The 26,008-nt window shown below is 40.5% G+C and overlaps 1 protein-coding gene across 1 annotated transcript in view; it reads left to right on the top strand.

Annotated features, from left to right (window-relative positions):
• The window catches only part of ZCCHC14 (zinc finger CCHC-type containing 14), a 58,405-nt gene that overhangs the window by 9,292 nt on the left and 23,105 nt on the right, over window positions 1–26,008 (top strand). Inside the window, exons 2-3 of the mRNA XM_090260122.1 lie at window positions 13,986–14,106; window positions 23,480–23,553. Of these exons, the coding sequence (XP_090116248.1) occupies window positions 13,986–14,106; window positions 23,480–23,553 (195 nt within the window). The remainder of the gene's footprint in view (window positions 1–13,985; window positions 14,107–23,479; window positions 23,554–26,008) is intronic.

Genomic DNA, 26,008 nt, shown 5'->3' with positions numbered 1-26,008 from the left:
ACCCCTGCCTTTTTTCTTTTTCTTTTTTTTTTCTGTTGTGCTCCCCCCCCCCCCATTGATTACTTTTGTCTATTCTAGAACATCATTTAAGTGAGTGGAATCATGGAACTTCATTTTAGCCATTGGATTGCCTTGTGCTTACATTGTTGCATTATTTTTAGCAGTTGGTCTAGGGATTACAGTATATATTCTTAAGTTTTCAGTCTCTTGATGACCTCTTCAGTCTTGAAATTGGACCCATTTACCTTCTCTGTCCTTCATGCTATGGTTTTCCTGTGTATTACTCTACATATGCTATAAACTTCACTTTTTGCATTAATATGAATGCAATTTTTAAAATTAAGGAGGAAAGATAGTCTTATATATTTCCTCACAGACTTACCATTTTCAGTGCTTTTCATTCCTTACTGAAAACCCAGTTTGTTACCATATCCCTTCAGTCTAGGAAACTTTTCTTCAGCAGTTTTTGGAGTGTGGGTCTGTTGGCAAGAAATTCTCTAGGTTTTCTTTTATCTAAAAATGTTTTGCTTTGGCCAATTGCTAAATGTTTTCACTGGATGTAGGATTCTGTGTTTTCAGTTTTTTTCTTCAAGCACGTAAAGAAGTTGAGACCTGGCAAAGTGGATTGAGTGCTGGCCTGCACATGCCTGGGTTGTGGACCAGGTCCCCAGCTGGGGGCGCATGAGAGGCAACTAATTGATGTTTCTCTCACATATTGATGTTTCTTCCCGTCTCTTTATCCTCCCCTTCTCCTCTCTGATTGATAGGGAGGAAAGAAGGAAGGGAGGGAGGGAGGAAAGGAAAAGAATAGAAAAGTTGAGACATTGTCTTCTGGCCATAGTTTGTTTTACTGTTCTGCTGTATCCAAAATGCTGTTTTTCTCCGGCTGGCTTCCAGATTTTCTCTGGGTCTTGGTATTGGAGCAACTTGACTATAATGTGTTCAAGTGTTGTTTTCTTTTTAATTTCCATTGACTTTATTGGAGTGATGTTGATCAACAAAATTATATAGGTCTCAAGTGTACAGGTCCACAACACACCACCTCTTTCCTTCTGCAACTCCAGTTGTGCGTATATTAAACCTTCTGCTGTTATTCCACAGGTCCTGGAAGCTTTGTTCATTTTTTCCCTCAAATCTTTGTTTTTCAGAATGGGTACTGTTGCACTGTGTACTCACCGCCCCAAGTCAAGTCTCCTTCCATCATTTATCCTCCCTTTAACCAAGTGTTGTTTTCTTGAATTTATCTTGTTTGGTGTTCTCTGAATTTACTGGATGTGATAAATTTGTCTTTTATCAAATTTGGGGACATTTCAGCCATAATTTCTCCATAGTTTTTCCTGTTTTCAATATCTTTTTCCCTCTGTGACTCCAGCTGCAAAGATATTAAATCTTATGATATTATTCCACAGGTCCCGGAAGCTTTGTTCATTTTTCCCCCTCAAATCTTTCTTTGTTTTTCAGATTGGATAATGTCCATCAATCTGTATTGATAGTCAATTGCAAACTATTAAGCTCATCCAGTGGATATTTTAGTTCAGAAATAGCATCTTTCATTTCAGAACTTCCATTAAAATTTTTTTTTATTATTTTAAGACTTTTTAAAAGCAGTTTTAGGTTTACACAAAGATTAAGAATTAAACTCACCCAAAGTCCACAATTTACATAGAGTTTACTCTTGTTGTACATTCTGCAGGTTTAGACAAATGTATCGTGGCATATGTCCACCATTATAGTATCGTAGAGCATTTCCAATGTCCTTAAAATTCTCTGTGTTCCACCTATTCATCCCGCCCCTTCCTCCAACTCCTGGCAGTCCCTGATCTTTTTAGTGTTTTCATAGTGTTGTCTTTTCCAGAATGTCACATAGTTGGAATCACACAGTGTGTAGGCTTTCACATTGACTACACACTGTATGATTCCAACAGTAGTATGCATTTCAGATTCCTCTATGTCTTTTTTTATTTTATTTTATTTTTTGGTTTTCCAATTACAGTTGTCCCATTTTTCCCCCATTGCTCCCCACTCCCAGCCCATCCCTTCTCCCACAATCATATCCTCCATGTCTTTTAAAGGCTTGACAACTCATTTCTTTTTATCACTGATAATATTATGTATCACTGGATAATATGTGCACTCTGCCTGTGCACAGTTCATTATCCATTCATCTAATGAAGGACATTTTGGTTCCTTCCTGAATTTCCTTTTTTAAATCATTTCTGTATCCCTCCTGAGATATCTTTCTGGTTTGAACATTGTGAGCATATTTTCCTTTGTGTTCTTGAGCTTCCTTATAACAGCCACTTAATACTCCCTGTGATTCCAGCATGTGACTCATCTTGTGCTTGGTCTCCTTTTTCTCTTAGTATGGGTCATGTTTTTGTTTGTTTACATGACTAGTAATTATGGATTGCTTCTTGGGTTTTGTGAATGAGACATTGTAGAAACTGGATTTTGTTCTATTTTCCTAAAGATTATTGATGTTGTTCTGTTTGTTTAGCCAGCAGTAAATATGGCTGGACTGAAACTCCAGAATTCTCTTTCCTGTGTTGATGAGCAGCTGCGATCTCCATTCAGTTGTCTGGTCTCAGCTTGGCTTCTTGGAGTCTGTCCCAGGCACGGCTATGTCTGAGCTCACTTGGAGATGTGGGCAGAATTTGTATGCAGAATTTGGTGATCCCCTTCCCAGGTGTTCTCCTTTCCGGGATTTTCCCCTTATTTCCAGCCACTGTAGTCTACTAGAATTCTAGTAGTTTTTCAAATTAGAGTGAGAGATCCAGCGGTTCCTTTTTCTTCTGGGGACTGGGCCTACAGGATATGAAACTCCTCCAGTGCATATCTCTTTTTCCAAGTACACCTCCCTCTAGTTTCTGCCTGCTTTTGGTTGTGTTAAGTTTATTGTTTTCTTATACTTTGTCCAAACAGACTTTATGGTTATCTGAGTGAAGATTGGTCTGACTATTCAACCACTATTGAAAGTAGAATCACCTGCTTTTTATACAATCCCAAATGCAAGTATAAATATTGAGCATGTGTTCTAGGAAGGATTAATTCTCTCTCATGAAGTATAGCTGTAAAGGAGGGTTTTACACTATCTAGGACATTAGTCATTATAAAGACTAAGGTTCTGTGCAGAAGAGAAAAAATGAGCTGGCCTTGAAATTAGAGGGTTCTTCCAGAGAACACAAGATGATGACTTTTAACGTTCTGGCACTTCATATGTGCTAAATAACTGACTGGAGAATCAGGTATGTGGATGAACTTGCAGAAATGTGAAAGGACAAATTTGGTCTCTCTTTTACTTGTAGTCATGGAATTCATTTAAGGAAATACCATTTACCTGTTGGGTGCAGAGTCTGGTTATATCTGCTAAAGGAGGTAAATCTTGAATTTCTTGACCCCCAAAGGCTTTTCTTTCCTCTGTTCATTCTAGTTGAGCCTTTTCTGGCCTGATCTTTCCCTGCATAACTGGCCATAAAAGAGATTTGGTTTCTGACTCTGGGCAGCTTTGCCTTGCTCATAATAGACATCCAGTCAAGACTCACTGAATGGAATATGTGGCTTCTATAGAAATAAAACCCAAGGGCCTGTTTTACTGATACTTTCTGGACCCTTGATGCTTCCCATACATTTCTGGTTTATTTCCATTGAGCCACATCTACCTGGCCTATTGCTGGTCTATTTCAGTGCCTGATCTTCTCTGCCAGGATCCCTAAGAGTTCTGCAACTGAATTTATATTGTGGCTAGTACCCCACAGGGATCGTGAAGCAACCATTTTAATGTGCTAAGTGTTCTGAATGGTTCATCTCAGGCAGCTGAATATTATATTGGGAACCAAAATGGTCATTATAGCACAGTTTACTTATGATTAGACATTCAGCCAGTTTCTCAAAGAAAATCTCAATATTTAAACATACCTCTGGCCAAAATATGCACAATAACAATATTGTTTATGGTGTGCACTTAACATCAAAAGTCCTGGAGGTAAAACTAAGCTACACGAATGCCTCATCTGCCATCCTTTTGGATGTGACCTTCACAGGATGAAATTCCACCTGAAATTGCGTGTGGAGAAGAAGCAACTGCAGCCTCTGCATCTGAACTTGTTTTCACTGTTAACTGTTTTTAATATTACATGGTCATATAATTTAAGTTTTTCTTGGAGGAGGGACTGTCTTCCTGAATGTGTTGTTTTATATTCAAACAGTGTTGCCTTCAGAGTTTATTTGGGTTGGGTTGTTTGTTCCCACATGGTTGTGCCTTTCAAACTTATGCTTTTAAAAATGCTTCTTTATGTTCCCTTGCTGTCACTTGTGGCTTCTTACTACTAACATTGTACCTTTCCCCAGTAACTATTGATTTCTTTAGCACCAGCCCCCCTTAAATTTGCTGCCTGTTATTTGCTCTGCTCTAGGAGAATACACCTAAGCCTGTTGGAATTGTGTTTAAATAAAGCTCTGAATGAGGGACTGGATAGTGTTGGCTGTTCATGTAAAAGCCTTTCTTGGTACACCCTGCTCCTCAGTTGTGCCACCAACCTGGATAACTATGTCTGTTTATCAAGCACCTGCTATGTGGCAGGCTCTGTAAATTTTCCAAGTACTAGATACTTTAATCCTGTAACCTATAGAAAATTGACTAAGATGCTATTTTAACCCCATTTTTTGTGTTTCCATAACTTAGGAAGTATTGTCTTTAGTCAACCCAGGGCTTTTGCCTCAAATCCATGTTGTTCTGCACTGCAGAGTCACCTAAACAGTAATTCTGGACCCTTTTAAAGCTGTTTGTACAGGGGCCATGTCCCCCACACCCCCAGGTTTTGGTTTAGTTCGCCTTCTTGGGGGTGTCTGAAGTTCTTAAAGTTTCTCAGGTGTGCACAGTCAGGGCTGGGAACTCTTGGTATTATAGAAGCTGTACTGTTCTGCGGGCAGCTTGTGGAAGAACTTTGCTCTGTAATCACATTGCTGGAGCTCATCTAGTTAAGTCCTTGGTACCTTTTGCTGAGATTTTTGAGCAGTATTTTCTTTTTCTGCTTTTTTTAAAGAGTACAGCTCTAGGGTAAGAAATATTAAAACGAATGTTTTCATATGGGAAACAGTTTTTGGTTAGCATTGGCTTTCACTTGGCCTAAGTCAGCAAATAGCTTTCACTATTAAACTATCTATTTTCTTGTTCTGGTTTTTAGAGACATGTAATTACTATTTTAATAAAATGCTTACAAATCACTCTTCTTTTTGATTTTATGTATTTTTTTTTCCACTGAGTTAAAAGTGTTTAACAGATGTTATTCTTTGCTGTGTAGAGATGGGTTACTTGGAAAACAAATTGAAAATAAATGACTCTGGACACATTGAAATTCATGTTCTTACTTGAGGGTACCTGGCCCTTCTGCCCCCTTGGCACTCATAAGCTTCAGTCAGGAAGGTCTTTCTGCCCAGCTCTGCTTGCCCCGAGGCACCACCCCTCCTGTTGCTGTGCCTGAAAGGTCCTTCCTACGGGTCCTGGTGTGGCTGGCCCTTTTCCAGGTAAGACTTCAGCTCTGCCGTTGTTTCTGGATCAACAGGAATCACGCTCCCCTGCTCCCCATTTTCCTTGAAATTACCTTATTCTTTCTCCCAGGAGGCCAGCATCTCTCACATCTTTTGGATGCTGCTTAGCACCTGTGACAGCTCCTTAATAGCGCCCAGCTTGGTAGGGAGATGATGGACAGTCATCGACAAGATGAGCAGTTTTAGTTTTAGAAGTTGCTTCCATTTTACTTTTTTATATTGTTCATATCTTATAGGAAGGTACTTACATTTAGACTTAATATTTTTAACTTTTTTCCTAAATTCTAATAGTCACATTTCTTGCAGAAAAGTTGGTAAACAAAAAGTGTTAAATCCTCTAGCAATAATAAATATTATTAATATGCTGCACTTTCTTCTTTTTTCAGTGCCTGTTTGTGTATACACATAATTGACATGTTATAATTCTACCTTGTTTTCAAAACAGACTCATAGAAACAGAGACCAAAGGGATGATTGCCAGAGGGGTGGGGGAGGGGGAATGGGTGAAAAAGGTGAAAGTGAATGCAGTCAATAATATTGTGATAAGTGACAGATGGATGTTTACTATTGTAGAATTAGTGAGGGGATCACATTGTAAGGTACAAAAATGTCAAATCACTGTACTGTACACCTGAAACTAATATATTTTATACCAACTATGTATTTTTTTAAAAAGTAAATAAAAATAACCCAGAAAAAATTCTATATTGTGTCATTTAAGTGTGAGCATGTCCCACGCCTATGTTTTCTGAAATTATTTTTTAAAGGCTGCGTAATATTTTATGATGGGGATGTATATTTACTTAAATATTAATCTTGCTGGATATTTATGTTCATATTTATTTTTGCTCTTCTAAAGCTAAGATGATTCTCCTAAACACACAAACCTTTGTAACACTGATTATGTTCTTAGGATAGATGCCTTCCAGGAGGATTAGTGGATCCAAAGGTACAGATGTAATGAGAGTTTGTTACATGTACCTAATTGCTGTCAAGACAGTTGCACTGATTTGCACTTTTAGTTGAGGATGACAATGTCTCCCTCTTAACATTTTATGAGCACTGACTCTTTAAGACATTTTGTCTAACTGTAGTTCAAGTAATCTTCAAGCTGTTGTGTGCTGGTTTTAGAATAGGTGATTAGTTGTGATGGTAGAGTCCATTTTTTAGTGGAGTGTCTATTTAGAAGAGACCCCCGCACCCCAGATTACAGGAAAAAGGGCGTGGGAACTGGTGGCTGTCTGGAGCTTTCCTCTTCTTCCTGGATTGAATCTGCATCAACTCATAAACCTCTGTAGTTGTATGACTGCTCCCTACTGGCCAGATGACCTTGGAGAAGTTTCTAATGAGTGTCAGTCCTTAGTATTCAAGTGGAGGTAATGATAACTGCAACCATTATGTAGATCTGTGTATGTATAAGCATATTGGATAAGTGATAGAAGAACTAAACAGTGTGCTTATAATACTAGTGTTTTTTGTTATTTTCCATGGCCTCTTACAAAGTGTTCACATCTTAGGCATTCAGTGTGCCCCCTTCTTTTTAAACTTAACTCATATCTTAACAGTCTTTTCTTGTCACTGTCCCTTTTGTGTACAGCTGTCTAATATTAGAAGTGTAGATGTATCATTTTATTTAACCAGTCCCATATTAATGGCACTTAATTATTTCCAGTCTTTTTGCTAGTACATACATCATTATAGTGGAAACCTTGTAGAGATGTTATTTTGAATGTGTTTGAGTGTATCTGAGGGTAGGTTTTTGGAACTTTCAACTTCATATGTGAGGGGAAGGTACACCATTGTCTTCTTGTAGGCATTCCCAAGTGATTTGTGGAGGGCCTCACTACAGAACCACTGCCTTGTTAACAAGTGGGCTGTCCTGCTGCGTGCCTACTGCATCCACTTCCATTTCTTTTCTTATTACTGATCATTCAATTACAGTGCAGCTAAGACATGGGAACTTTGGATTCTTAAGAGATTAACCCATCGTTTTACCAGGTTTTCTTAAAACCACCTCTGCAACACTTACATATTGGACATTTGAGTGCACGCTACATGCCTTGCCCTCTGCTGGGCATTGTGAGGGCACATATGTATGGGGTAAGTTTTGGGGTCCATCTTCCAGGACCTAGTGAGTAGGGAAAACAAATCTACTCATACTTCCAGTTAGAGTAAAGCATTGCATTTGTTTTAGAGGGATTGGGTTGTGAGGATAAGATGATTAAGGAAGGCCTTCTGTAGACCTTTTCCAATTTGGGCTGGGTTTCCTTCTGGTTAGAAGGAAGGTTGCTTTGGCCTTAAACGTCCTAAGGGTTATAGTACAGAAAAGGAATTGGATGAGAGTAGAATTTCTCAACTTTATCACTATTGAGGTTTTGGCCAAAAAATTCTTTGTTGGAAGCTTGCCCAGTGTGTTGTAGGATATTTAAGCAGCATTCTTGACCTCTACCCACTAGATTCCTGCAGAGTCCCACCCCCAGTTTTGACAACCAAAAATGGCTCCAGATATGGCCATCTCCGCTGGATGGATTGCCCGCAGTTTTGACCTACTGCAGAGTCACATGTATTGTTAACTTCTGCCTGTTTTCATAGTGGCAGTAAACGCTACATTTTCAGTTAGAAGGTAGCAGAATTTTAACTATGGTCTTCCCTGTGGCCTCTAGGAATGTTAAGATTACTGGAAAATAAGACGTTATAAGTAAAATAAGGGTAGAAATCTTGAAGAGTTCTAAAAATTAGGTAAAGGGTTTCAAACTTGGTGCATTAGATGATAAGAAGCTACTTGTAGGCATCATAAAGACACCTTTTCCCCCTTGAAAAACACCTGAACTCTAAAGTGACTATGAGGATTTTCCTGTCGGGGTTCATTTTTATAAGACAGTGCTTATGTTAATAGTATTCAGGTTAAAAAAAAAGTGAAGCGGGCAGATGGTCGGAGTGCTTTCAATATGGTGGTCCCTGGGCACTCTGGTTCAGAAGGGAGCACCCATCACTGTGCCCTGATCTGAGGGCGCCATGGCATAGCAGCTTACCTGCCAGCCCAGTCCCCTTCGCATCGATGGCTTGCTGACCAACCCTGCCATTGCCCTCCCACCCCAGAGGCTGGGAGAAGATCACAGTTTTACTTCCACTAGCCTCTCATCTGGAAATGTAGCATTGGTTGCCATTATGAAAACAAAGAAACTGACAGTGGTGTTAACAGTGCTTGTGACTTGTCACCAACAGAAGTCAGATACTTTCATATTGCAGTGGCTGAGGCACCTTAAGATATCCCCTGTGCTCATCATTACTTCAGATTATATGACACCTGCTTGCTTAAGTGCGTTAAAGAAGTTCGTCTTTTAAGATCTAAACTAGTTTTAGTATAATTGGCTTCATTTGCAATCTCGCGTATTTTATGCCTTTAATACATATTTCTGGGAAGGAGCAGATCAAACAGCTACAGGTTTTTGTTTTGTTTTGTTTTTTTCACAAAGAAAGTTAAAAAACCTCTGCTCTGCTGCTTATTGCAGTTTTTAGAGCCATTTCAATTGTCTCTTGGTGGCATAAAGTAAGATTTTGTAAGATCCAGGGCCCCAGTCATCTTATCTGTGTTTTGGGGTTCTTCTTCAGTCCAGCTACATGTTAGCATTCCCCATTTGGATGACTTTAACTGATCTTTAATGAAATAGGCTTTTTATTAAAACTCTTCATAAAATTGTGGTTCTGGTCCATGAATACTAAAGTGAGTTTTAAACACAAATCTTTAAAGTAGACTATGTAGCATTAGGTCTCTTTCATCAGAGTCATGGACTGAGGAAGACCTTTAAAGAAAAGTGTAAATATCTGAGGGAGAGAATTAGCAGGAGGCATGCTGTCCGACAGGTGCCCCTTCTCTCGGGTGATGGTTTACATGGTTTTCATCTTCCTACCTCACCCTCGAAAGGGGCCTTTGAGTTAATTTGACCTAATTCTCTACACAGCACTGGATTTCTTTTTACATCCTGCCTAAAAGGAAGTTATGAAATCTTAGCCAGGTAGTTTAGTTGGTTAGAGCATCCTCCCAATACGCCAAGGTTGCAGGTTTGATCCTGGTCAGGGCACATACAAGAATCAAACAGTGGCCCTGGGTGGTGTGGCTCAGTGGATTGAGTGCTGGCTGGCAAACCAAAGGGTCACTGGTTCGGTTCCTAATCAGGGAACATGCCTGGGTTGCAGGCCAGGTCCCCAGTTGGGGGTGTGTGAGAGACAACCACACGTGGATGTTTCTCTCTCTCTAAAAATAAAATTTAAAAATAAAAAAAAGAATTAACCAATGGTGCATAAGTAAGTGGAACAACAAATTGATGTTTCCTTCTCTCTCTCTGTCTCCGCCTTCCTCTCTCCCTTCCTTTGTCCTTCCCTTCTTTCCTCTCTCCCCCTTCCCCTGTCTCTCTAAAATCAATACATTTAAAAAAGGTTGTGAATGTTCTGATCATGATGAACTCCTTTATCTTGAAATACTCTTGCGGCATTGGTACCCCCTGGGAGCTGGTTAGAAATGCAGAATCTCTCAGGCCCCACCCCAGACTTTCTGAAACAGAACCTGCATTTTAACAAGATCTGAAGGCATTTTGCGTATTAAAGTTTGGAACCAGAGGCCTAGTCTCTATTTAAATAGCTGTAACAATTAGAGGGTTAGCTGTCTCATAGCCAGGGTGCGAGCTGTGAGTCCAGGGGATGGGACATTGTAGCCCATTATGGTCTCCCTAGGTGTGTGGCAAATGTCAAACCAAAATCACTTTCCTGGCAGAACCACAGAACAGAGTGCCTCGTGACTAGTAGCATACTTCAGAGTCGGATTTCATTCATGGCCAAAGCTTTCTCAGTCCTTTATTGGACCTGACAGAATACTCTGATGATTGTGTAGTACATAATTCAGACTACAGAAATTTTACTTTGAAATAGAGCTGATTTTTTGTTAGGTTAAGCCTGAATTTCATTAAAATTTGGTGGATGCACTCATATATTTTACAGCTATATGTTACATGCCTATTTTGGTGCCAGGCACTGTTTGAAGTATAGAGGGTACGGCAGTGAACAAAACAGACAAAAGGTTTCTGCCCTCAGTGAGCTTTGAGAAGTCCTTGCTAAGAAGGTGACATTCTAGATGTGACAGCAATGAGGGGGCCATTTCAGGCAGAGGGTACAGCCAGGGTGAAGACCTCCAGGCAGAACCTGGCTGCCGAGTCCGCCTTTGATGGCTGCAGTGGACTGAGCACAGGGGCGGTGTGGGCGATGGCAGGAGTCAGGCCCTTGTAGCTCCTAGGAGAGGCTGGCTGTGAAGATGCAGAGAATGGTTAACTAGCCTGAGGTTGCATACCGTGCGTTCATTTAGAAATAAAGCAAGGAGCTTGCACAAAAAAGGACTTTGAACTTAATGGAAAACATCTGTCAAGGTTGAGTCGGGCTCTGTCGTTGGAGAGCCTTTTCTCCTTGCCTTCCTTTCAGTAGCAGAAGACGACATTTGGAACTGATCAAGTCTTCCTTCTCATGCACATCAAGCTGATGACTGGAGCTCTGCTGTGAGCATGAGTCAGAGAGCATCTGAGTTGAATGCGTAGGTCACATGGGCAAATTAACCAAAAATAACCCCAAAAACAGCATTTCTGGGAAATGCAAGTGAAGACAGCTTTAAATGTAAACAAAGGAGCAGAGTAAAGATAAAGGTTTCGTGAAAAAGTGAACATTGGGAAAACTAAAGAAATGCTTTGGGAAAAAAATACTGAGGAAAACAAATATTTCTTTTCTAGTAATAACTTTAAAAGAGGTTTTTTTTTTTCGTGTATTTATGTCAGATGCAAGCTGTACATCTTTAAAGGCTAACTCAGAGGTTTTCCCTTTCTCTTTGTAGCATGGCAGTTGAACACACCTTTTAGCTTTTCCTGTTAATCCACAAAAGGAGCCTCCAGTTCCCTCTTGGTTTCCCCTTGACTTTGCTGAGAATTAACAAGATGATGGGTACAGTCAAAAAAGTGGACGTGGAGCTATCAGTGACTCACTCCCTGGCTGCAGTTAGGTTCACCTGGGGAATTTAACGCCCAAAACATAAGAAAACCACAAGCAGTGTCCCAGCCCCACTTCAGAAATCCTGATTCAATTGGGGTATGTGGGATTTAGCGTTGGTGTATGTTCTTGCAGTGCCTCGGGGGTTCTGCATGCAGCCAAAGTTGAAAAGCGCCCTTTCGGTCCAGCTCTCCTTATTTCACAAGCTGTGTCCTTCTGGCCGCAGCATTAAATGCATTAAACACACTCTCCTCCACTCACCTACCACCTCCCTCTTCCCTCCTCCCTGCAGGCTGAGAGTTGGGAGGCTGGTTCTGTTTGTGGCTGTTGGGGACGTTTCAGGGTGGGCAAGCAATATGTGTACAGAATGTAGCGGTCATGTGTGGGCGAACTCGGGGCAGGAGAGGTTTGTCGCTATGCAGACAAGTTGGCCTCAGCCCAGGACCAGGATTTAGAAATACTTACCAGGAAGCTAAGAGAACATTGGGGTTCGTATGAGTCAGGCCAAATAGGATGGAATCTGCTGTGGTTGTGTTAATTATATAGTTATGAATGTTAACTTCCTGAGTTGTTCTCCATAGTAGTATTTACTACTGGAACTAAAAATTGTGCTCTTTGAGTAATTACCTGTACCTATTAGTTCTATTATCTTAATAGAAAAAAAGTTCACTTCTGGCGTACTGTGACCATTGGATCTTGGAGGAAACCTTGCCAAATCTGGGGGAACAATCCAAAATTATCTAAGTGAATTATATTTTTAACTGTTTTCATAGCTAATATATTGGTAATGTTATCAAAAGAACTGACTTTTGGTGATGTATTAGATCGGTGGGGTCACTTCCTGGAGTTAAACATTAACTTCCAGATTATTTAGACTTGTGAAGAGTCCCTTTTCTTGCACTTGTGGTACAGGACCTGTCAGTTCTGTGCTGTGCATGCACAGTGAGACTCGTCTGCGCAAAGCAGGGAGGCCTTCCTACTCCAGTGACTTTGACAAAGGTGGGAGTACTGAGAGCTTGTTGTATACATGGCATGTGGTCTTACTGCAGTTCTCTGTCAATGATTGGATGTCACTGTCTTGAACGTGGCAAATGCTAGCTCAGCCGCACAGGAGTGGTGACCATCTGCATCTTCTACTGACTCTGCCCCCACCTCCAGAGCTTCATACGGGTGATGGGGTCTGTGCTTGCAGCGCACTTACAGTTTCTCTTGATCAGCTCCCACCTACTCTCCAGGTAATGAAGTAAACTAATGAGAATGAGGGCCAGAGAGCTCAGGTGTACATACATGTCTCAAGTCAAATCTGTTTAAGAATTAGGACTGAAAGTCATGCTTCTTTCCCCCTTTATTGTGTGTGTAGTGTAGTGTTTCTCCACCTGTCAAAAATCACGCCTCTTTTGATAAACTTTAAAATCTTACCTTTCTCTATTACTGTTTGAAATTTTTACATACATTCCATTGTGATTCTGAAGAAGTTATAGCATTGGTTATTTTTTCTTTTAAATCCTATAAGTCATAAATATGTTTTGCTATAAAATTTTCAAATACCAAGTTGTTGTTAAGGAGGAAAAAGTTATTGCATCCTCCCCACCTTACCCAAGAAAGCCTCCTCTTCTCTCTCTTCTCTCTTCTCAGTCCACTACAGTTACGGGTTTGCCGTATCCTTCCAGGGCCCTTTCTATTCATTTACACACAAACACATGCACTTTAAACCAAAGAAAAGGAAGAGGGGATGTAATGATACTCTATAGCTTGTTTTTTAATCTTTCCACATGTTGACAAGCTTTCATGGTGGTCTTACGATTGTTTCATAGTTCATCTGTGGATGCGCTGTCCTTGGTTTAGTTGGTGGCTATTTATTATGTTTTCACCTTCTCGCTATTACAAACGCTGCTGCGGTGAGCATCCTCGCTTCTCACACCTCCTTCACATCTACGTCCTTGGTTTGATGAATTGCTAGAAATGGAGTTGTAATATAATTTCAGAATATGCTTTTGTAAAATGTATTCTCAACTAGATCCAGGTGTATTCCGTTCTTTACTGTTGTTTTAGAGCATTTAATGATTTATTCAAAATTTGTAGGAGGACAGCATTAAGTCCACCTATAAAATTAATAGGTTATAATTCATGACAGCTTGGCTGACATAGTTTTATCCAGTCAAGTGAACCATGCACACAAGACATAAAGTCCCATGTTTGCTTAAAGTTCTCTGGGTTGTTTTAAAATTTCATTGGTGAATAGTAGATTGGTGAGACTTTTGTCTTTCACAGGAAGTGCTTATTACACAAGTAAGTCATGTTTTATAGAAATATTTGAAACTATTAATAAACAAATGACTTTAAAATAACCATGAAAATCATTCCATATGAGCCAAAGGGAAGAAAATAAGATGATTATATTTTTGTCCCATTAGGTCACTCCAAGAACTGAGACCCCTGTCACCAGTGTCAGTAATAGTTTGGAGAATGCACTACATACGTCACATTCCACTGAGGAGTCACTGCCCAAGAGGACTGTAGGAAAACACTCGAAAGGTGAGTCTGTCCACCTACAGGGTTGAAGTGAAGGACTTGTATGAGAGTGTAGGAGGGGAGATCTTGCGATGATTTTTGGTTAAGTGCTTTCAGATCTTTCATCAGCGCTTGTCGTACTAAGTAATTTCTTAATTTTCTTAATTCTGTAAGTAGTACATGAATATGTATCTTGGCTGTAAAAAATCTCAAATATTGATATTTATTAAGAGAGATAAAAAGAAAGTTGTTATGCCCTTCTCCCCATCCCACTCCAAAATAAGCCTAAATTCTAGAGCAGCACTATCCTAAAGAACTTCCTGTGGTGTTGGAATGGTCTGTGTCTGCACTGACTTGGTCGCCCCCAGCCACATGTGCCTTTTGAGCACTTTTGAAACATGGCTTTTGCAACCAAGGACCTGAACTTTTTTCCCATTGCAATCGTAATTGCAGTAGCTCGGTGTGGACCACAGTTGCCATATTAGGCAGCGCAGCTCTGGACTTGATGGAGGGCATGTTTCAGAGGAAGCTGTGAGAGTTCCTTGGTTCTCATCTGCTTGACTTTTGCAGCCAGCTGGACAGTCGCAGAGTCAGTTGGTGAGCTGAGTGGAGGTGTGGGGGACTTTCCAAACGAATGAAGGTGATGTGTAGGACTAGATGGCTTGACAGTGAACCCCGAGTCTGCAGAGTTGTCAGAAGGGCCAGGGTGCCCCTGACTCGGATGGTCATCATGAGGGCCCAGGGCACCCCCTCCCCCACTCAAGTGGCCTTCATTCCTTCCCCTTTTTGTTTGTGTCTCTTCTAGAGCTGAACCTATGCCAATGTGGGAGCCATGCCTGCTTATTTTGTGTTTTCTGTTCTGTCTCCCTCCTGTCTCAGGCACAGTGCTCTGTACCTCAGAGATGCCTAGTAAACGCTTTGTTTTTAAAATAAAGCCCCATTTTGACAGTCATAGCGAGCCACCTGTCCCTGACTTGGGTCCTATGGTGAATATCTCTGTCTTCTAATGCCTGCTCCTGTGTTATATATATGTAACCATGTTATGGTGCTAAAACGGTAAACGCTTGTAGCAGCCCTGGGAGCACAGTCAGCCTGTTACATATACTCCGCTCCAGGGAGCGTCATTCTTGGGACACAGCAGGGCCTCAGCTCCCAGAATGGGTAGTTGTCAGTCAGTCATAGGCACTCCCCCCACTCCCCCCCAGTGCTGCTCTTGTCCTTTTTCCTTCTGTGTGTCATCCAGGGAGCGGGGCCTCTGATGGGATGTGGTGCCCTTTGTCTCCAGGCCATTCCAGCATAGAACCTGTGCCCTGCATTTGCCTGATCTGAAGGGCTGGCCTTTTCTTCACACAGTGTTTTTTCCTTGAGACATAATTATCAAGAACCCCTCACTCCTTTTTTAAAATATAAGTGCAGACTATGTGGCTGTTACCTCTGTCATTCTCATGTCTGTGTATGTTGGTGCCCAGAGAGATGGTAAGCCAGCTTTAGCATCACCTGTGCCAAAACATCATTAATTATCTATAATATTCTACATTTAGTGGTCATAGGTAATAGTAGTTTCTCCTATCCAGAAACTGGCAAGCAAGTTAACTTGGTTTTGTTAGTCGCACTTCCCATACTATTCTATTGGGCCTATGTTATCGTTCTTCTGGCAGTCTACAGTCACTCTTAAGTATTATTATGAAGTTTTCTCATTGTCTTTTCTGTAACCAACTTCTGTTTTTGTTTTTCTCTGCTTATTTGGAAGTCTTCAGTGATACAGTTTAACTTAAAAAGAGTTCAGACTTCCATTTCTTTTGTGTATAAGCTCAGGGAATAGCAGTGAAGATAGTCTGAAACGCTGACTGTTCTGGGCAGGTCATGTTCCAAGCTTATTACCTAGACTAACGCACATCATCTTCCGAAGAGCTTGTAGGGGCTCAGTTATACCTATTTAATTCTCTCAACAATTCCACTGAGAGATTATTACTCCATTTTACAGAAGGAAGAACTGAATGACAGATAAGTAACATTCCCAGGGTAAACTGGGATTCCAACCCAGAGCTAATGCTCTTAAACACTTACGTTAGACTGAAGAGAACAGAAAACAAAAATCAAGGTGACAATGCTTAAAGGGACACATTAAAAAGTGAAAGCATTACCCTTTTTTTCTATACGTTTATTGTGAAGATTTTCAAGTAATGGCATAGAGAGAACAGTGTAGTAGTTGCCCACATCTGGTTTCAGCAACAAGTAACCGATTATGTATTCCTTTGGGGCCTTGAGTTACTCAGGAATGCTGTACAGGGCTATTGTACACACTCTGGGAGAGCTCCAAGTCTTCCCACACCTTGCCACTGGCATTTATTATTATTAAAACTTAGGGAGATTGTTACAAGCTGGTGTAGAAATTACTTTTAATAATATTCTAAGTGAAAGAAGTCCTATAACTTCGTTCTCTAGACTTTGAGTAGTTATTTTAAAAAATTATCCTTTTGTGATAACTGTAAAGTTAAGTTTCATTGAACTTAAACTGCAGATCATTTACCAGAAGTTCTGAAAGTTTTTGATCTCAGGACCCCTTTGACTTCTTAAAAATCAATTCCAAAAGCTTTTGTTTATGTAGGTTATATCTATAGATATTTAGCATATTGTAGGTTAAAACTGGTATTTTTTTAACCTAAAGAAATGCTTTTTGTTGTGTGTTGATAAGGTTGTTTGTTTATCATGCAGCATTATCATGAAGAAAGATAAAGACTAAACCCAAAAGTCGTGTGCTTTTGGTAAAACAAAACCCAACCCAGGGAACCAGAACATGAATTCTAATAAGATAAGAATTACAATAAAGCCTAAATTCTAATATACAAGTAGTATATTATTTTCCTTGGGTTGTATTAGGGATTCTAATATGCATTTGTAATTGAGAAGCCTTCATAATTTTAATTGCTCTATTGGCTCTTTATTCAACATTTTATTATGAAGACGTTCAAACATATAATAAAGTTCAAAGAATTTTACAGTGACTAGCTGCCACATAGATTTCACAATTTCATTTTACTTTATTTGCCTCTCCTTTATCTGCCCATCTCTCCATCCATCAAGACATTGCATGTTTTTTATGCATTTCCAAGTAAGTTGTTAACCATTGGAATAGTTCTCCTGACCTGCCATAGTTGTCATGTATGATTATGTGTGTTGCATGCCCACAGTCCACAGCCTAGTTCCTGGAAGAACAGGTTCTCCATGACCCCTGACTTCAGCATCCTCCTCTCTGAAGCTGCTCTCATGGAAGGTCACAAATGACTCCTTGCTGACAAATTGGCTCTTGACCTGGCATTTGTGATCACCCCACTCCAGACTTTTTCCTCCCTTGGTTTTTTTTCATTTTTTAAATTGTGAAACATTCGACACACATAGACATTGGTGTGGCATGCTCCATGGGTCTCCTGACAACACTCTGGCCTAGTTTTCCTCCTGCCTTTCTGTTCACTTTTGTTTCCTTTGCAATTCCTTCTTCTTCTGCTCCTCAAACATCAGTGCTCTCCAGGCTCCTTCTTGGTCTCCCACTTAACATGTCTGAGCAGTCTTCTCTGAGCCTGTGTTGAAGCCACTGTCGATATGCTGATGACTTCAGGTCTGAGTCCAGCTGAGACCCTTCTCCAGGACCTCAAATTCCTGTGAACCTGCCAGTCATTGACTATTCCGTCTAGATGGTTCACTGGTACCTGGTCATTGCCACCCCCTAAGGTGGGTTTCCAGCATTTGTGATTGACACCAACATTCAGGTGCTTTGGGGCAAAACCTGGAAATCCATAACAGTTCTCTCTCCCTCTTGAGGTGTCTCAGCCCTCACAGTCCTGGAATGTCTGACCCAGTAAAGCCATCACGGCATCTTCTCATTGTTGCTGGACCCCTGTCCTAGTGGTTCAGGCCTCCATCTGATCTGCCATCTGTGGGTTCACTTCTGTAGCCCATTTCCTGAGCAGGGACCTGTCCAGCATTTTGGATCATGGTCCCCTGCATAGGAAGTCTGTCAGAAGCACTGATGGCAGCAACTGATGTCATGCAGCACTAACCACCACCCAGTGCGACCCTGCAGTTTGCATGTGATCACCTAGTTGATACCACAATCCCACAAAGTAAGAACCATTATTCCTTTTGTTCATGGATTAAATAACTGCCCAAGGTCACTGAGCTGGGAAGTGTCATGTTTCAGACTGAGCCCATCTGACTGCAGAGCCCATGGGTTTACCTTGACCTGCAGGGAGGCCCAAGTTTATGTGCCTGTTGTGAGGTTGGTAGGCTGGCCCTGTCTGTGCTCTTGCCTTCTTGTGACTGCCCTCTCCTCTTTGCTCTTCTGTCACCACTCTCTTCATGTCATGGCTCCTGCTGTGACTAAACTTATTCAAATACCATGTGCTGTCATACCTGGGCCTGGGTCTCCGTATGGCTCTGCCCAAATGGGCCCTTCCCTTTGAGGCCTAGTTCAAGCATTACTACTTTGAACTCTGTAATTTTAACCACTCAAATGGAGAATGTGTATTCATTTTCTGTGTTTGCTACTTTAGAAATATCTTGTATCAGCTTTGTGTTTTCTCAGTTATGCACTACTTTTGTTCCCATCTCTATTTCTGGAGAACCTAGTAAATCAAATAATGCAAGGTAGCCAGATGATAAAAAGAAAAATACAAAGAACAAATATATGATAGAGTTTTTAAATATAACATGATATATATCCTAAAAAGATGTAGAAAAGAAGGATCAACTTAATCAGTGTAGTAGTGAATGTTCACATTTTAATGACAGTTGAAAGAAGCAATGCTTCTAAAAATTACCACCATTAACACAGGCAAGTAAATGAAAGTAAGAGACTAAGTTGGTATTTTAGAAACATTATTTAGCTGTGACTTTTAAGAATACAGTTTTTTAACTTTTAAATGAAAACTGGATTTCACTAATAAAATTTTAAAGCAGGGAGCATCTTAAGTATTCTGATTTAGTTTCTTTATTTGAAGTATGAAGACTTGAGTTCTACTGGACAGAACTTAGGATAATGAGGTGTTTGTACTAGAAAATTAATTTTTTCATCTTTTTCCTCAATCATAATAATATCTTCTGTACTATGATTTATTTTAGTGTAGTTTTGGTAATTTTTGAAGTGGTTTCTTATTGAACATATAGAATTAAACTATTTAATAAAGGTACTGCAAAATCAAATAAAAAACATATGGCAGAGAACTACCAACCACCCAGTTTTTTCTAGAAGACTTTAGAAAGGGAAAATGTTTCAAAAGAGTGGTTCATTCTTGAAACATATTAAAGCCATTATCAATAGGTGTCTTCTAAGTACTGACATGACAATTGGCTCTTACAAATCACTTAAAGATGCTTAGTAGCAAAAGTGGTCCTTGGGCTGTGGCAGTGTTATCCAGGAGCCCCCAGGGCTGAAATGAAGAGAATGTGTGTCCTGGTCCTGGCCTTGGCATCTGCTGGCGGTGTGGCCTCCTGCTCGCCCTCATCCTAAGTCCTTTGTGACGTTGCTAGCCTCCATCCCTGTGCAGCTGCCTGGCCCTGCTTCGGGCCTTTCAGAGCTGGCCTGGGCCTTTATCAGGGCAGATTTGTACTTTTTCTCTCTCTAAAAATTTCTCTCCCTCTTATTTTAGTTACATCAGTGTATTGGTTTTTCAAATTAATTATTGATTCAATTATAAAAATAGCTTAAGGCAATTACACATTTTATTAAAGGCTATGTTATCTAACTTATAAGATTTGAGAATTTCTAATGTGCATCTTGAATGAAGAAGAAAAGTTTGAACAAAATTTTAAAAGAAAAAAGTACACCATCCTTTTCTTTCTTATCTCCGCATGGTCTAGTCTCAGCCCCATCTGTCCTACAGAGAAGTGCTTATACACAGTCTAGACCCCAGCCCCCTTTCTCCTCCTTTCCCAAGTCTCTCCCCAGATGGATGCTCCTGTCCTTCCTAGACTGCCTTTTAGAGTGCTATTCTGGGCCATGACTGGCTTGTCTCCGGCCAGATAGAAGTGGACCCTTTCAGTCTTTGAGTCTTTCAGGTTGATGCAAATCCTGTCTTCACAGTCATCTTTCACTCTGTTCTGTCCCTTCAGATAATGGATTGCTTATACTCCAGAAAGTAGTGGGACTTTTAGACAATAGAGTCTGCAAGACTGAGTTGACTTTGAATGGATTATAAGTAGATAGTTGTATGTATATAGATATACACTTTAAAATTAAACCACATTTTAGAAATTTGGGGGAAAAGCTACCTATAATTTCACCAGCAATCACAGTTATTCCTATCATTGCTTTTCTTTTAAGATTTTTTTTTATTTACTTATTTTTAGAGAGAAGGGAAAGGAGGGAGAAAAAGAGGGAGAGAAGCATCGATGTGTGAGATAACATTAGTCAGTTGCCTCCCACACGCCCCAACCTGGAAATGGCCTACAACCCCGGCATGGCCCGGACAAGGAATCCAACCGGTGACCGTTTGCTTTGCGGGGCAGTGCTCAACCAACTGAGCCATTTACTGCTATTTTTGATGATTTGTTTTTATTGTTTTTCTTTTACATTTTAAACAACTATAATCATGTTTCACCTACAATTTATAATTTTTCAGTTGATATTATAAGTTTTTTTCATGGTTTTGTTTTTATAATTGTCTTTAATATAGCTCCAAAATTGAGAATGTGCTTAAACATCTTTGAAGCCTAATTAAATATCTCATAACCGCCCCCCTTCACATTAGCCATTGTCACTATTGATAATCTGCTACAGAAAATCATTCAGTAGATGCCCTCCTGCCTCCATTCCAGCAGGCTCCCCCTTCTCCCATTTTCAGAGCCCTGTATAATGGCAGGTGTTGTTTTCAGGGACGGCAACATGGAGAGAATTTCACTGGGAGTAAACTTAACAGAACTTTAAAACCGTTCATTTGATCCAGAGCTGTCCAGGTAGCTAAATCAGTGCAGCAGCTCCTTGTACTCACAGGGCTGACACAAAGCACCATGTCAGTTGGTCTGATGATTTTGAAGAGTTCTCACTAACATTTTAGTCCTGGAGTTCAAATACCTCTTTTATTTGAAAAGAGATGAATAATGTTCATCTACTTTTCACATTTTCCTATCCTGATATGAATCACTTCCTGCTTTCAGTCCAGATGATTTTTTTGGTGGTTGTTATTCCCCTCCCCCCTCCCCATAAATCCTAATATTCTTCAGTTCTGGGATATTTAGGTACACGTTGGTGTTATGTGGCCAGAGAAAATGCTGACTACACTTTCCTGTATTCATTGACTTTATATACTCTATTTAAAAAAATTAAAGATCTGGATTAAAGTGATGTTATTGTGGGTAAACTTTTTTAAATACTGGTTGGGAAAACATAAAAGCTGTTTATTTGCTGACAATCTGACAGGAAGTCAAACAGGAACAGTGAGTAGTTTGAGTGAAAATAAGGTGTACAACCTCTAACTGTAGTGTTTTGTTTTGCCAGGAATGAAACAAACATTCTTATTTTTTAGAGTAATTCCTTCCTGTAAGGTGCTATTTTAAACTTAAAATACTCTAAACCCAATGAGTTCTAGTATTTCCCAAGGTGCATATCAACCCTGATGCAACTTTACAAAATTAGGGAGATTTACGAGAGAATAATTTAGCAAGTGAAGGAAGGGTCTTTTCCCCTTCAGGATGCAACCTGTGCAAGTACGAGAACCCACCTGTCTTGTTCACTGCTGTGTTCCCAGCCCCTAGAATAAAACCTGACCCACAGCCGGAACTTCAGAAGACATGTTGATGAATGAACAATTGTTGGTTTAGAGCAGAACTTGGCAAATTTTTTTCTACTAAGATCCAGATAGTAAATATTTTTGGCTTTGGATGGCATACAGCGGCTCGGCTTTTGGGGGTGGAAAGCAGCCATTGACGATATGTAAGCAAATGGTGTGGCTGTGTGCCAATAAAACCATTTACACCAGCAGGCAGAGGGCAGCCTGCAGTTGGCTAGCCCCTGGCCTAGAAGAGCACCGTCCCCTAGAACTCTCTGATGACTGAATGTTCTGTGTCTGTGCTTTAAGGTACAGTAGCCACCAGCCACACGAAGCTGTTGACCACTTAGAATGTGGTTAATCCAAGTGAAGAATCAGATTTTAAATTTATTCAGTTGAAATTAATACAAATTTAAATGGTCACATGTGGTTCGTGGCTACAGTATTGGGTAGTGTAGGGTGAGAACCTTCCCCAAAGGATGTTACACAGAGCAGTTTGTTTTCTCTGGGATGTTCATACACATTAAGGAAGAAAGAGTTCTATGGCCAAAAATAACTGGGGAATTGTTAACAAAAAGATTTATTTGTTGCATGGCTTCTCAGAGCCTTTAATTTACTGATGTACATAGACAGTCTACAAGGAGGAGTTTTTCAGATTTTTCCTCCAAACATTTTGACCATGAAGGTTTCAGGGGTGGCTCTGAACGTCTTACACCACTGGTGTTCCTTGGAGAATACTTTGGGAAACACTGGTGTGGCAGACCAGGAGATTGGGGATCTGCAGGAATTATAAGTAGTGATAAGTTATGTTATTTCATATTAGGTTGAAAGATCTGTAGAAATCCTCATAGAACAGTCATATGTCTGCTAGAAATAGTAAAAATTAATGGAGGAAGGTGTGTCTAATGTATCATTTTATTTTTGAGCAGGAAAAAAATGCTCTCACATATCTGAGACGAACAGTATGAAGAGACTAATGACTTTAGAACTCTCGCTTAATGGTGGTTTGTCTTTGTTGTCATTGTCTGTACAGCCGGTCTCCTCAGTGTGTTCTTCAGAGGCGGCATTAGGAACCTTCACTGTTTCTTCTGTTCCTGCTGCCCTGGTCCCCTCCAGCCTTGCCCTGTCAGAGAAGGGTGAGACCATGCTCTATTGGCAAGAAAATTCAATAAGAGGTTTTGGGGCAGCTCTGTCTAAAACAGTAACAGTAGAAAATGTTGAGCATTAGTTTTTCAGAAATTGGAACAGATCATAACTAATCTTCATTATAATTGGTGTTCATACTCTCATGCATTCAAAAAAACTTACGTTCTCTTTCCAAGCACTGTTCTCTTCCTTTTCTATAATTTGTATTTATTTTTTGCCTATTTTTCTTGCTTTACTTTTGAATTCACCCTCCATTCCTCAGCCTGACAGCTTTTTGCCTTCCTCTTGAGTTTCTCATTCCAGGTGAACACACCGCAGAAGAGACTGAGCAGCATTGGGTGTTGAAAGCCTTATTTTGAAAATTGCTAAAATATCAAATGCTAAATAAAATAATATGTACCTCAAGGTTTTATTTCATTTTTATAATTTTGTTTGTTTGTTTTTTTGTGTGTGTGTGTGTTTTTGTTTTTGTTTTTTTACTTTTACAGTGAGTGTTGAAAAGATAGACCTGAAGGGATTATCACACAAAAAAAATGAAAGAAATGTTGAATGTTCCTTTGAGGTAAGATGCTCAGTTTTTTTTTTCCCTTTTCTCCTCTAAGGGATAGGAAGGAAACATTTACCATGAATTGATACTTTTATTTGCCTAAATAAAAGATGGGCCTTTTTGCAAAGCACTGTCAGTGCTGTGGGAGAGAAAGCTGGGACTCAGCTTATGGGTGGGCCACCTCCAGGATGGGGCTTGTTGGGCTTCTGGTCTACCGGGTGCTCACTCCCTAACCTCAGCAGCCTTCACGAGGGGGAGGGGCCCAGGCTCTAGAAGAGCCTGGAGTTAACAGTCCAGTTCTATCCCTGTTGGCCATGTGACTGAGGATAATGCTGAATTTCTGTGCCCTAACACCTCCAGTCAGTAAAGGAGGAGGGGGTTTGGGGAGTATCAAAGGAGACAGCCCCTTCAGAGCACTCAGCACAAAGTCTGGAAACAGTAAAGCCTGCAAACAAAAGCTGTTCTTCTGTACCCACTTGATGACAAAAGCTTCTTGGTCTGTGGGGTGAATGTTCTCGAGACTGACATGCTCAACTGCTGGTAGTTGGTTACCTAAATTCGCTGGAAGTGGAGAATCGTGAAAATTGAGATACTGTATATTAGGATTAGAGACCACACAGGCGGATTGGTGCTGGTATGGCAGTAATGCTTCTCTAAAATTCTTAGAGTCCAGGCTCCTTCCAGTTGACTGCTTGGATGTCCCTAGGAGGTGAACCTTAATCTCATAGCCCAAGATGGCAGCTAGGGCTCTTGTCCTCACATTTTCATTCCCCATAGCAAGATACAGGATGAAGGGAAGGGGAAGGGTTTTATCTTTCTTTTAAGGAACATTCCTAAAAGCAGCTACTAGACACTTCTTATGCTTTGTTGATCATGACTTAGTTTCTTGGGCCCACTTAGCTGTGGAAGTGGTTGGGAAATGAATTTCTCTTACTTGCCCATCATGTTGTGTGAGGTTCTCCTCTGATCACACACCTGAATACTGACTGATGTGGAAAATCTGCTTCCTACATTATGGGGGAATGTTCTCAGAAATAAAAGCTTCTGCTTAGTATCTGGTATGTATACTGAGTGCAGTTTACTAGTTAGTATCTGGTTTGTGTGCTCTGTGCAGTTTACTAGTTTTTCAAAGAGTGTAGCTGTGTCAAAATACTTTAAATACTTTTTCCACTGAAGGGATAAAATCTTCCTTTGATTTGTGAGGTACCGCATTATGAGAATCAGTTACTAAGCTATAAATGTCTTTTCAAAATGTATGGGAAAGACTTAGGTTGTTAAAGCTTGTGACTAGCATTCGAGTCTTAGCACCCAAAGAACCTCAGAATCCAGCCTCCACCAGGCCTAGTAGGCATTGGGAGACCAGCAAGTCCCCTGACCCTGGACATGTTGTCTCTTCCCTCCAACTCTCTGCCTTTTGCCCCATCAGGTATTCCTTTAGGGGTTCTTGACGATCACCATCTGCCTCCACAGGGACTACCCATTAGGGGGACTGCTAAGCATGGAGCATATCTGGGGTGGTTGGTCCCACTCACAGTTTGATCATCTGGGCTTTGATTTGCCCCCATCTTCAGTTCTGTTACTTGTGTCGGGGAATTGGGCTTATGCGGTGTGAGATGTGGAAACTGCATACAACACAATTGCCTGCAGCTACTTGCTAAAAAATGAGCTTTGGCAAAATACACACTTGGCTGCTCACAGCCTCTTGGAGGAGGAGGGGATTATGATCAGGAGAAAGAGGCAGCAGCAGACTGGCGCAGGAATGGGGACCCGTGCCCTGAGTCCTCTGAATGCAAGCTGGGTGGCTCTGAAAGGAGCTTGGAGCTGATGGCCTTCCAGCCAGTCACAGCTCTGAGGTGGCTGCACTCGGCCAGGGACTATTGGACAGGGTTAGATGTTCAGTTGAGGATGTTTTACCCCAAAGGTTAAGCTGAAGTGTCTGAAAAGCTGACCTTTCCTGATGTGATAACTGGTTTTAAAAGTATTCTTGTGTTTAGGAATGTGATAATCTTTCACTACCGAGCAGTCCAACTAGCGATTGTTTTGAGGCACGAACTTGACGTACTCGAAGGAATTTACAGTCCAAAGTTCATTTGTTGGATGGTATTCAAGGCACAAAGGAAAGATATAATCAACATTTTAAAAAATTATCTTATTTACAAAACACACTGTTAATTTGCACTGCTTAAACTTTGTGCTTGTGTGCTGGTGAGCTGTAGTCCTCTACTCTTACATGAGCAGCTGCTTATAGGATACAGATATGTATTATTCACATGTAGGAAAAGTGGAACCACCTTATGGTTTTGTAGCTCCTGGTGTTTCACTGCAGTCACTCTCACTAGCCGTTATCAGATCCTACAAGGAGACGACAACGTAACTTCAAACTTTCCGTCGTTTTAATGACTCCCCTCAAAAATAAGTCCCAATAGGATTTTTCTGTTTCAGAAATTAAGTTGATTCTAAAGCTTATATA

Source organism: Furipterus horrens, unplaced genomic scaffold (genome assembly GCF_987537825.1).
Source record: "Furipterus horrens unplaced genomic scaffold, mFurHor1.1.pri manual_scaffold_13, whole genome shotgun sequence".
In the NCBI taxonomy this organism is placed as follows: Eukaryota; Metazoa; Chordata; class Mammalia; order Chiroptera; family Furipteridae; genus Furipterus; species Furipterus horrens.
The sequence above is the reverse complement of the archived record's forward strand: the minus strand, read 5'-3'. Positions and strand labels throughout refer to the sequence as shown.